This window comes from Choloepus didactylus, chromosome 17 (genome assembly GCF_015220235.1).
Source record: "Choloepus didactylus isolate mChoDid1 chromosome 17, mChoDid1.pri, whole genome shotgun sequence".
Taxonomy (NCBI): Eukaryota; Metazoa; Chordata; class Mammalia; order Pilosa; family Megalonychidae; genus Choloepus; species Choloepus didactylus.
The window spans coordinates 11,402,635-11,416,468 of NC_051323.1; the positions used below are offsets into that span (position 1 = coordinate 11,402,635).

The 13,834-nt window shown below is 38.6% G+C and overlaps 1 protein-coding gene across 2 annotated transcripts in view; it reads right to left on the reverse strand.

The window, feature by feature from the left end:
- Window positions 1-13,834, reverse strand: part of CTNNA2 (catenin alpha 2) — a 1,138,501-nt gene that overhangs the window by 64,582 nt on the left and 1,060,085 nt on the right. For both annotated transcript variants that reach the window (XM_037807219.1, XM_037807218.1), the window contains exon 13: window positions 3,686-3,837. In XM_037807219.1, the coding sequence (XP_037663147.1) occupies window positions 3,686-3,837 (152 nt within the window). The remainder of the gene's footprint in view (window positions 1-3,685; window positions 3,838-13,834) is intronic.

The window sequence follows — 13,834 nt, forward strand, 5'->3', positions numbered from 1 at the left end:
CCAACTGGACACACTGTAATTCTCAAACTTGGTTTTTTAAATCACAGCTACCACTAAGAACCCAGCTTCACAAATATACTATGTCATCCAAAGGAATGTACCAACCTAATGCTGAAACTGTGAACTACACTTTGAACTAATAGTTCATGCAGGGCCAGAGAGACATCTCTGTGTTTCCCTCAAAATTTTAAAATATCTTGCAATGTTCCAGGTGCCTTGGTGCACAGTTTGGGAACTGAGAAGTTAAGCTATAGATTTGTATCTGACTCTTGTCTTAGGTACTACCATTTCCCTGTTCTGCTCTCAGAATTATCATATATAGCCAAAGTAAGGGTTCTGATTACAGAAGTTCAGTGTATAGACATCTTTGTGCATTTTTCAGTCACTTTTACGAGAAGCATCTACTGATGGGTTCATTACAGATCTCCTAACACTAAGGTATTACCACCTCTTACCCTACGTGCATCTTAATTTCCAACACTAAATAGTTAATCTTTTGATTCTTAATTATATGTTGGTCAGCTAGATTGGTCTGCTCACTTTTTAAACTAACTTGAGGAGTTACCAGAATACTCATATGGAGCAGACAGATAGCAGAGGGCAAGGCTCAGCAAGGAGACAAAATAACAGTCTCATGGCAAAAGGGATAGTGTAGACCTACTCCAGGATAGAAGCAGAGTTGTGTGAGGTGAAGGACAGTTTTGTCTACTTCAGAGAGTTGCCTGGAGCTATCCTAGAGGGCTTAGATGCCTGTATCACCCTTAAATATTTATTGTTTGCCTAGAGGTAAGGAGATGAGAATTTGACCCTTCAAGATCTTTCCTGCATTCCTCACAAAGCAGGAGAACGAGAGAGAGAGAGAGAGAGAGAGAGAGAGAGAGAGAGAGAGAGAGATTTCTTTTCAAAGTACAATCAACACTTGGGAAGGTTAAGGGGACATGGTCAAGTTTTCTGGAAAGAAAGAGAATAGATCTACTTGTCTTGTCTTTCTTCCTGACTGTGTACAATGGATTCTTTTTTCAGTACACTTAATCATTATTCTCAAAAAGAAAACCAAGACATTAAGTACAAAATGAAACCATTTGTGTGCCAAATGGAGGATTTTTAAAGTAACAATTTGTACACACTGTACATTTCTCTCTTCCTAAATTTTAAGTGTGAAATCCATCTGATCAATTCACTTGAAATGTCAGGATAGAGGAATGACACTTCATGTAACAAAGATATGGCATTTTATCTAAAATTATGTTTTTTATGGCCCAAGAATCAATAAATGAATGATGGCTATAAACTTCTTCAACCTCCCAGATGAATGGTTGTCACAAAATGTGAAGGCTAACAAAGCAGAAAAATGGTAAAAGAGGGAATATGTCTTGAGGATTATGGTGGAATTTAGTGCCAAATACTTTGAAAACATAACTCTCATGGTCTATTACCTTATTTCACAAGTTAGTATGCAATGGGAAAAAATGATCTAGTTTGTTATGGGCTTAAAAGGCTCACTATCCTTCCTTTCACATTCCCCCAATTCTCGGACCTTTTCTTTCTGTTATTTTCGTAAAGATCTGTCTGTCTGTCACTTTCTCTTTCAAACACACACACACACACACACAGAGAGAGAGAGAGAGAGAGAGAGAGAGAGAGAGAGAGAGAGAGAGAGATTCAGGCATTGTACCCAACAAAGCATCATAATGAAGGGAGAAGAAAAAGACAGCCTTTGCTTTTCAAAATTTTGCAAACTAGAGAAGGTAGCAGACATAAAAGGAAATAGTGTAATAAATACTATCTTACAAGCAGAAGCAGTTATAGTTGGTTTAAAGATAAGGTCATTATTTCTGAGGCAGAAAATTTGGAGAAAGAACATCTGAGCCAGGCCTTGAAAGATGGTGAGAGTTTGACAAGCAGAAAATGACAAAGCTAGAAGAACAGGAGATTAATCTGACAGTGACAGAATTACAGATCTGAACTTCACATTGTTAAGTATAATTAGTTAAGTATGATACAGTTTACAGAATGCCCTGATCACTTCAAATTGGTCACAGAATTACTATGTAAGCAAGATGTATATTCAAGGTGAAAACTCGCAAGCTAACTTAAAGACAAGAAGATCAGAAGAGGCTGTTTGGGATTCAAAGTTAGGAGATGGGCAGATGTTTCAGGAGAAGGATGAGGTCATTACATTCTGTCGTGCTCTGGATATCACAGTCGAAGAGGACTATGGGTAGATTTAATGAGTTAGGAGATACCGGGATTGGGGAGATAATTAGCACCATCTATGGAGCTCTGGTAGGACCTAGAGGTGTATTATTCAAAGAGAAAAGAGAATAATATAAATACTTGAGGGATCACACCCAAGATATGAACTTGCTTGTAGTTATTATTTTAAAGTGCTTTTCTCTCTTTCTGGAAGGAGGCATTGGTTCTGTTGGTTTAGATACTCAATGATCACACTGAGAAAAGAGTTTTTGAACCATGCTCAGCAGATGTCTTGTGGTTTCACTTAGTAACCTTGGGGACAACTTTGGAGATTGAAAGTGAGGGTAAAGATACAGTCTACAGCAAAGCCATCTAATACGGTGGCGGCTAGCTATGTGTGGCTACTAAGCATGTGAAATGTGGCTAGTGCCGTATGTGGAAATGATAATATGTTGGAAACATTGGGGTAAATAAATCATAGTATTAAAGTTACTTCCACGTATTTCTTTTTATTTTTTTAATGCATCTACCAGAAAATTTAAAATTGCAAATGTGGCTCACATTGTATTTCTTTTGCACAACGTGCTCTAGGGATTAGCCCAGCAGAAGCCCCATCCCTGCTTCAACCATAACAGCCATAAATTTACCTGTATCATACATTGTGCTTCTGCATATGCAACTTAATTGAAGCAGGAGCTCCGTGACTAAGAAAAGCATTTGAAAATGACTGTGCTAAACTGTTGGCAAAGTAAGGAGAAAAACCATCTTATGATGGAAAACTGTGCAGCACTTACACAGGAGAGAAACCGTGTCTCTTTGCAGAGATGTATGATAGCACATTGTGGGTGACAAAACCAATATACATATGATACTATATAGGCTTAAAAATCGACTGTAATATCTATTTTCTAGGCCTGTGTCCATATATAATTACTTAGATAATAGTGTGAAAGTCTCAAACTTGCCCAATGATGGAAGTCTGAGGCTAGGAAGAGAGTGGGGTGGGAGTGGAGAGGGAGGTTTGCTGTAAGGCTATTTAGTCTTATCTATAATATCTTGGCTTTTTTTTAATAAGGAGAGTGTAGTTGTGTATCATTTTTGTATTTAAATAATAATAATAATCATTATTATGAATTCTACTAAGCTGGGTAATCTCCATTTCTTTCCATCCCATGGATTTGTGATCCTGATGGGAAGTCAGTGCTGGCAAGAGGAGCCCATGGGGAGTAGCAGGGCTTCCATCCAACTGGCATCAAATTTAGGATTTGGTGCTGATTTGGGCTCCTTGGGGAGCCCCCATTTCCTTCTAATCCAAAAGTCCACTTTGTCTAACTAACTGAGGAAGCAAACAGTGTACCAAGTTAAAACAAGTAATTTTGTGTGTGTGTGTGTATATGTGTTTGTTTGTTTGTTTGTTTTTAATGCAATTGGTTCTTCTGGGTCCCTGCTGAAAGCTGTGATCACCTGCTAGCTAAGAGGCCTCACGTACCCGGATCATCAGCACAGCTTTCCTGATGTCCCGAACACCATCGTACACCAGGCGAGAAGCATCGATGAATTCGTTCTCCTCAAACGGTTGGGGGACGTTGGCACTCAGGGCTTCTATGGCAACCTCCACTTGCTCAGCAAAGCGTGGCATCACTGGGTTAAACAGAGAAAAGCAGTGGATTAGGCCGACTTCATTTTGTGCTCTTTCGTTCCAGCCCTTGGGCAAAGTGGCTGGGGCCGTTCCAACAGTGCAGTGGAGAAAAAAGCTTTCACCTGCCCAGTCTGGGGTGGGCCCAGTTTAATGGATTTTGTGCCACTCACCCGCAGTCAGGGAAAGAGAAGAGTTGAATCAGCCATGTTGATGGTTTGCCTCAGAGTTTAGGAAACCTGCCCGAGGTAGTGTTGGTGTAGTGTTTAAGAATACCGTGATTTTATGGCATCCTAAACTGAGTGGAGTTCCATCTCTGCTAGTTATTAGTCATGAAACCTTGGCCAAAATTTTGAAGCCTTCTAAATCTTTTCTTTGCCTGTAAAATGTAATAATAAGATCCTACCTCAGGATTCAAAGGCAGAAGGCACAACAAAAATATTGGATGCCATCTAGCCCTTAGAAAGCATCAATAAATATTAAACTAATGCACAGGACAAGCTGAAGTCATACTTGTGATAGCAGACCGCAACCTATGCAGTGTTACAATAAAGTACGAATGAAATGATCGAATGCATTACACTTTTGTGGGTGATGCAAGATTGACGGAGGGTGGCTGGAAAGGAGAGGTGAGCGAAGGCTGAATCAGGGGGAGAGGGAGGATATGGGACACTCCAGCAGAATGACACATGGAAAGCGGACTCTGACATGCTCAGAGGTAAATCTGAATTTGTTCAGTTTTACCAAGGCCAACTTGATGTGAAAGAAGTTGTCTCTAAAATTCTCTAAAATGCAGATACCTCTTTATTCTCACAGGGACACCTGCACACAATCCTGAGGGTTTGGGGAAAGTAAACTTAGTGAAATGTCTGGAATCCTTCCATTAGCTATTTTAAAAATGCTGCTGATTCACTGATTCTCAAAAATTATAATTCAATTTTCTCAGCTGTTATCTTGTAATGATCAATCCACATGGCAAATGAAAGCCAAAAGCACGATTCATTGTATTTACAAGGGCAGTAAAAGAGAAACATCATTCATCTATTTCCATTTCTGAACTTTTATGCATGATTCGTTTTTATACTCATGTTCTCTGGATACTTTAACCTTCATTTTAATCTCTGGTGTGAGAAACTCTGCTAAATTACTTTACTCTCTAGGGTCGGAGTAGTCAAGACAAAACACTCCCAGGGGAAAAAAAAAAATGTATTTCTACCGGAAAAAAATAAAATGTTGTTTAAAAAAAATAAAAAAGCAGGGAGTGGGTTAGAAGAAAACAGAGTAACCATTCTTTCAATAGAAATCATCAAAACTGAAACACCCATGGGGTGAATTTCAGTCTGTGAGTGAATTACCATGATTTGTGCTTTATTCTATTTAAATTTTTCATTTGAATTTTTGAACCCTACTTTCAGATAACAAAGAATTTGGGAGATATTGCTCTGAATTGCTGCAAATATGAATCAAATAATCAGATAAAACTGTATTTTTAAACACCACCTATATTAAACACAGGCCATACCATTTATCTATTTGTGTTGAGAATAAATTGTTTTATATGACTAAAGAATCCAGATAATTGAAAGTGACATCCTTAAGTCTGAAAAAGGTTGTTTATTTTTTTTATGTATTTGGCATTTTTGAATGAGTATCCTTCTTAAATGAAATTACAAATTCCCTTTCTTTCATAAACAGAAAATTCTGAATAATAGTAATTTCATTCTATTTGTCATAATCAATAATTTTACAGATTTATATGATATCATCAGGAGCACTTAGACACATGAAGTGGTTTGCCCCTATTATATAACTGATAAAGTATTAATACTCTGACAGGCAGGTAGAATACTCCCACAAATCAATAAGGAAAAAACCCATGCAGGATTTAATATTACAACAAATCAATAAGAAAAAAAAAATAGAAAAATAGGCAAAGGATTAGAACAGACAATTCACAGAAAAGAAACTTATTCTTCATAAGCACATGACAAAATGCCAGGCTTCACTAATGATCAGAAAAATTAAAATGTAAGCAATGAGATATCATTTCACACCTGTTGGGAGGGGTAAACAAATTAACAATCTTGCCGAGCACGGGGGAGAAAGTAAACCCTTCAACTGGAGATGGAAATACAAATGGGTAGACACCACTTTGGCAACCACTCTGACAAAATTGGGTAAAATTAAAGCTTCATTTAGCTGGTGAATTGAGACATTATCTAGGGCATGTCCAAATATTAAGTTCTAAAGAGATACTGATTGAGAAAGCTGAGTTGCAGGAATGTCTTTGTGTCTCTATGGTTACAGTTGTTGCTTATTACATTGTATCTTCTAAGAGTTAACAATAAGAAGAGTTATACCTGGGATTAACAGAAAAAAAAAAAAAAACTGTGAAGGGAGCGCTGTCAACAGCTTTTACCCAGGAGCTTACTGAATCCTCCATTTCAGGGGAAAACCAGTGAGCTGCTCACACTAGGTCTGGGGGTGGCATGGGGTACAACCGAGTGGGACAAATGGTCTCATAAACTTGAACCATGGGGCAGCCAACAGCGTAATGTGAATACATTGTGAGGTCAGACTGTGGAGTGGGTAAAGCAAACTGCAAAGAGGTATCATTGGTGAGAAATTTTAAAATACACTATAGAGTACTGTGTATAATTTAAGTATATATGCATAGTTATTAAATATGTTCTGAGAGGATATACACTGCTTTTAGCAGTTAACTTTGAGTGGGGAAGAAGAGGAGTGGGATTGAGTAGAGGTTTTAAGGTGGGCTCAATTGTATCTTAATTCTTAGGAAAAAAAAAAAAGATGCAAACTAGGGAATGCAAAATATTGATATTTATCACATCCTGGAATGGAGAGAGGGTATCTGTTATATTAATCCCAGTTCGTTTTGTATCTCTGAAGCTTTTCATAATTCAAATATTTAAAAAGAGATCAGCAATTTAATCTCAAGGTTGTACTTCTCCTTATAGAATAAAGACTCTGAGAAAATTAAGTTAGATCACATACCCAGAAACCAATTTGTTCAGTAACCTAAAGTGGGGAAGTGCCTCTGAGATCTTGGCTGCCAAGTGGAAAGCTGAGATAGGTAGGACTCTATCCCCTGGCCCTCAGCCCTCAGGCACACACACACATTTGCATGAGAACTTTGCTTGTGGGAGACTAAAAGGGAGGGTCAGGTTGTTGCATTGCTTTATTTTGTTTGTGCCACGCCACCTCGCAGAAGAGTTGTGGGGGGAAGAAAGTGTCCGGGTGTCAGGCTGTCTGTAGCTATCCACCTCCAGCCCTGAATCAGAAGCCCAAAGGAGAGAGATCCAAGTTTGAATCTATTTTCATGAGAAATCCCACTGGGCTCTGAACACGCCCAGTACCACTCTGAAACCCCAAGTTTGGAGAAGGCCATTCCATCAGCTCTGTTACAGAGAGGAAAAAATCTTTCTTTTGGGAGGTGGGATCTTGGAGCGAACAACAGTGTTGATCTTGTCTTATTAGAAGAGAATGGAACAGAAAATATCACTGATCTTTCAAGAGAGAGAAAAAAAGGTGGGTTGTGAACTGCAGAATTCTAACTGCTCAAGTGGGACCCTTAATTTGCAAATGCCTTATTGTACTCCTCAAGCTGGTAAAACCTGGATCTTGAACTCGTTCAATTGATAATATTTACAGTTGCTGACTAGACTTCCATGTTTCTTACCACGAGTCAGTTTTTCGGGGTCTCACCCTTAGAAAAATCCTTCTCCACACCCTGCTCCTAAGTGCCTTCAATATTTAGGGCTTGATCAACTGCTTCTGCACTTTAAGTAACATACTTTTGTTCTCCATATTGCTTCTCCATGTCCTGTTTGAGTTGTATCTTTAAGAGCATAAGACCGAAAAACAAAAGTATAGGAAGAATGTGATCCATCTTGACAGAACCTAAGATGCTAGTTTTACTATGAATTCTTCTAACCCCTGGATAGGCTCTGAAACATTAAATACCCCACAAGTAATACTGAGATAGAAAGTCTCAAACTACTTCAAATATGATGTTGTGGTCTGCTTCTGAATAATTAAAACAAAACACGGCATTGCTTTGCGATTCGTACATTACATATTAACAGAATTTTCTGATATAGGATTGTATAAATAGAAGCTTCTTTCTGCTTTCTGAATTACATCCAGAAATGTAGGCAGCACTTTAGTAATTTTTTTTTTTTTTACCAGAAATGCTGGATTGCTCTTAATAGCTTAAATCCTGAAAGGGTGATCAAAGTTGGATATAAACTTTTAAATCCTAGCTATACTTTTGCATGCAGAGTGCATACAAAGCCACAACATGATGATATTCCAGGAGTAATGAAATCAGAGTTAAGTATGCATATAAAAATCAAAGTCGTATCATTCTAGTGTGGATTGAGTACCTAAACCAGAGGTGAGAAAGTTCTGGACTAAATCCTCCTGAGAAACTTTAGAGATAAACTTCAGAGCAAAGAGTGAACCCATAAAATGAATGAGAAGTTGTGCTACAGATGCAAATAGGATTTCAGAGAACCATAAGGGCAAAACCCAGGGGTAGCTAGAGTTAGTGAAAATGAATAGCCAGCCAACCCCACTGCCCCATCTTAAAACCTTCAAATGACTCCCGGTAATAATGGAGGGGGAACTATAAAATCACTCTATCAAGATACGAAAGCAAATAAACATCTAGCACCTACCCATAGTTCCAGTCAGCTCCTCTCTCTCTCTGTGTCTCTTTTTGCTCATTCCTACTTAAACTCAAATGCTCCAATTAGCCTGAATTACTCCTTTATCTACAAATATGATGTGGTCTTTCATACCACCATGCTCATGTATCATTTATTCTCCTAGCACTGAAACGTACTTCCCTCTCTTTGGCCCAGATGAACTCCTCCTCAGTCTTCAATCTCCAGTTCAGAATTAACTCCATCGTGTTGCCTCCTCTAACCCCCAGACACCCCAAAGCTGATTGTGCTCTGCTTCACAATCTTATAGCATCTTAATCATGCACATACTGTTATAATTACTACCCTGTATTAGGAACGTTTGTTGACATTTCTGTGTGTCAACCATTTTGCATACAACTCCCTTTAGGCAAAAACTGTCAGCTCTTCATTCTTTTCATCTTAAGCCTCCTCATGGCTTCTGGCCCAAAGAATCTATCCAGTTGGGAGAAGAAGGATGGGAAGCAAAGACATAGGGAAGGACTCATTTGTCATCAAGTACTTCTGGGACAGAGTGAGCAGGATCACATTCCACATACTGTCTCTCTCTTTTTTCTGCCCATCATGTCAGACTGGTTCAGTAATTTTATTAAATAGCTTCATGCATCATTAACCAAGTTTTAAGTGGACAATCAAGGTCTGGTCTCCAGGGAACTTTCAGAAACTTGAAGGCAGAATCTTCAGGTCCACACGAGTGGGAACTTCACCCCGGGCAAGGAGAAAGCTTCATGATTATACCCTTGACTAGCTTACCTGGGACAAGCGACCACACCTGCCTGCACAGGGGGGTTCCCGATCACGGATGGTGCAGTCAACACACTGTTGTCTGCGTTCCTTGTACACATTTTATACAAGGAGTAGAGAGGAGACAAAAGATAGGGCCCTGCTCTAGAGGAAGAATAAGTCTAATGGAAAGTTATGAACAAAATAGAAGAAAAAGAATAAATGAGAATATTTGAAGAAATATAGAAGGAGAATAAAATATGAAGACTCGGATGGACTATTGTGGCCTCCTGCCCAATCTAGGATAGGAATCAGTGCTATATACTTCCTCTTACAGGCAGTTATCAAGTCCCCATTTTAATAGCTGGAGTCAGTAAAGAATTAGGTGTCATCAGAGTAGACAGAGCTAGAAAGTATTAATTTGGGGAGACCCTATAAAGCAGTTCCAGTATCCCCTACACCAGGAAGTTGCTGTTTGATGTTCTTTCCATAGACCAAACATTCTTCCCCAAAAATGGCTTTTGTGTGACGCTGCTGAGGATTTCATTCAGGTGGCCCCCCAGTTAGATGCTAGGTAAGGGGAGAGGAGAGTGTAAAAGAGAGCATGTTCAAAACATCTGGGGGCTTGAATTTGCCCAAAGGAAAGCCTGATTGGCATTTATAAGGCACTGGGTATACTCTGATAGTTCACCACATACATGAAGCACATTCGGTTCATGAGGAGGCTGTTTGAGTATGAAGTTTCAACTCATAAATAGTGTGGAAATAGGGATTAACCTATACTGATGTGCACATTTAAGCTTTTGACACCACACACACACACACAAAAAAAAAAAAAGAAAAGAAAAGGAAGAGGAATGAAGCATAGAAGCTGGCCACAGGGCAAGAGGTCAGTAATCAAACAAATCTATAATATAAGTCCATCTCATTTCATTTATGTATGTAATTTAAAGACCCATGCACTTTACTTGATTTAGAGGCTTCCCTACAAGGCACACGGGTGGCTGGAATCTTGCTGAAGCACTCCTATAGGATCTCCTGCATTTTAAAACTCTTTCACATCTAACACTGCTATTGCACAGGGACCATAATCCCAGATATGGCTTTCACTGGCTACATGGCTTTGACTGAGATTCTTAGATTAACATTTGAGTCTCTGAGCCTAAGTTAAATTGCAAGTTTTCCTAGTGATGCCATCAGGTTTTTTCTTCCCTTTGACACACATATTGTCTGAACTACACACCAGTTTTATCTTGGTTTCTCTGTACAATGACACAACTCTGTCTTTCTCTACTTTAATTCACCTCTCCAGTAACACTGCATTCTCCATTGGCTAGCTCAGTCATTCTCCTGTCCCCTCCTGGCCACATACTGCATAGCACCATCCTGATTGACTCAATGGACCTTTTCTGTTCTGGAAGCCATTGCTCAAGGATATTGGGTCACTGTGCCAGAATGTAAGTATGCCTCTAATAAGTCCATCATTTGGGACTTGGCCACACATCGTACGCTAAGTTCTATCCTCATTATTTTACTGATCACGTTTTTCTCTCTCCTGTCTTTAAGCACTGTGTAGTTGGCAGCCTTGGAGATGGCCCCGATGACCATCCCCCCATAGTCGTCACACCCTCCTGCAATCCCCTCACCTCGAGTGTAGACTGGACCTAATGACTTGCTTCTGACCCACCAAATATGGCAAAAGGAATGGGATGTCACTTCTTACATTAGGTTCCTAAAGGATTCTAGCTTTCATTCTGTTGCCCTCTCATGCCCTCTTGTTTGCTTGTACTGATGGGAGCCAGTGGCCATGTTGTGAGCTGCTCTATGGAAAGGCCCAGAGGTCAAATAACTGAGTGTGGCCACTGGTCAACAGCCAGCAAGAAACTGAGGAATTCAGCCTAATAGGGAATGAGAATGAGGCCTCCCAACAACCTCACGAGTGAGATTGGAAGTATATCCCACCCCACTTGACCCTGGAGATGATTGCAGCCCACTGACAGAGCTCAGGACCAGATTCCTGACCCACAGGCACGGTGCGAAAACAAATGGTTGCAAGATGAAGGCCTGAAGTTTTGGGTAAATTTGTTACACGGCAATGGATTACTAATTTAGTATGCTATACTGTAAAGAGCTCCAGCAGGGCACCTTAAAATTTCTGCTCAACTGTAGCAACTATATTTGGTTGAGGCTTCTGGTATATTTATTGGACCTAGGAAGCAATGAGTTTGAATCTTGGTATTTGATTTTGTGCATATTATTTAATCAATTTGAGCCTCAATTTACCCAAGTGTAAAAGAAAGATAATGATAACCACTTTCAGGGTTTACATAAAGTTTATAGATAATATATTAATCAAATTTATTAAAGAATCATATTAATATTTCCCTGTCTATCTATCTATCTATCTATCTATCTATCTATCAGCCATGCTGAAGGCACTGGGAACAGAATGACAAATAAAACAGTTATGGTCCTGAACTTCGAGGCACTTACGACAAATTAGGATGTATGTAAAATGCTTATCATGGTGCCTTGTACATAAAAGATTCTCAGCAATGGTTCTGCAATTGTTGTCTTCACTCTATGACCCTCTGTCTACCCATCCATACACCTTTTTCCTTTTTCATATCAGGCAAAATCATCCAGTGTCCTTCAGGTAAAACTTGTAGGTACAGTCATATTATCCACCACAGACCTCAAAAGCAGGAGGGAGATGGTGAAGTAAACTGAAAGTAGCACATCAGTGCTGACTCTCTGAAAATTGGCAGTTCAGTATGACTTATCTTGAAAACAGGGCTTCCTCAATTTTATGCCCTTCTCTTTCTTTGGTAGGATCATAATCCTTGTGATTGTGTGTGATTGTTAGCACTTTTAATAATGAATTTCCAATGAAATCAGCCCCCAGGAGAAGATTTGACAAACTGACTCCTACAACTTTCCTCTTTATCTTGATTTTCAAGAAAGCCAGTGTTAAATATTGCATTCCATTATGACTTCACCTGACCATGAAGAAAGAGAATCTTTAAAAATTAAGAGACCTTACCAAAAAGCTCATACTAGCTAAAAAACTGGAAAGAAAAAAAGAATCAAACTCAGTTTTCCTAGCTCAAAGAAAAAACTCCTTCCGATAATACTCACAGCTTAATCTAATATTCCTGTGAAACTATTTCCTTTCTATCTCAAACTTACACCACTTTAATTATTTCGTTTATATTAGTTGATTGATTGAACTTGAATCTTGAGAAAAGTATCCTTAAATGATTTTTGAAGTTTGGTGGAAGCAGGGTAGAGATGATATTTAAATGCTTTTCTTAAGTTTATCTTATTCTATTTAGACCAAAGATACGCTAATATTATGTGAGCTCTGTCTTGATAATTCTCAATCATCTTGGAAGATGTTGCACATTAGAAGCCAGGAGCAAGGACAAAAGTAGCCCAGCTTAATCTGCTCCTTATTCCCTGGTAACTATTTGTTTCTAACTCTCCAGACACACATCAGAGTCATCCTAGCTAGTCCTAATTCCTCCATCCTGTGTGCATCCTTGAAATTTCTTTCATCAGAGACAGTCATCTGTTACCTCTGTGGGAGTTCCTAAAAAGCTGCCATTTTCATAAACTCATGTTTGGAAAATTATAATGTACATTTCAAACATCAAAATCAAATTCAAGTCCCAGAAGGCCATACATAACACATGAGCTGATTTGTTTGACGAAAGATGAAAAACCACTGCCTAGAAGAAGGAAGGGGAAAAAAAGAAACCCTCTAAACTCCATTCATGATGATTGCCCTAAGAGAATCAGAGAACATCCATCTGCTCTTGTCTAGACCCAAATGCCTTTCCCCAAGGAAAGAAAATGCTTGCTTGGAAAGTTTTCTTATATTTTGAAATAAGCATTTTAAAAATAATCAAAAATGGTTTATAAGTTAAGAGAAAGAAAAGGATGACACATTTAATTCTGTAGCTTAAGGAATGAATAAAGAATTGAGCATCACGCTTTATTTAGCTTGCAGTGTTTGTCAAAACCAAGCTTGATAAATACCATTTAACTTGGCATTGGTTAAGTCTAAATACTTAGATTGGATTAAGGTGGAGTAAAACACTTGCTAGGAATTATTACACAATGCTTAAAAGATTCTGATCTTGATTAGTAACCATGCAACTTTAAAAAGGGTGCAATCCTGTATGGTACTATGAACAGTTGATTGTACACCATGGATGATTGTATGGTATGTGAATATATCTCAGTAAAACTGAATTTTTTTTAAAAAAGGGTGAAATCCCCCAGAATAAGATACTGTGCTATGTAGTTGTGTTTTTCATTGATAGTAGTAAACACTTTTGAGCTTCAACACTAATCAGGACAGGATGAAATCAAGAAGTAGTCTCATATCTCAAGGGATTCAAATTTAATTAAGAATTAGAATATATACATGTGCCTAGATAGATTAATAGACAGATCAAGAGTGCAGAAAGATAGATAAATACATTAAGACTGACAGATAAAAAAACAACCAGGCAAATACAGTGTTTGAAGCACAGAGCAGTGTATG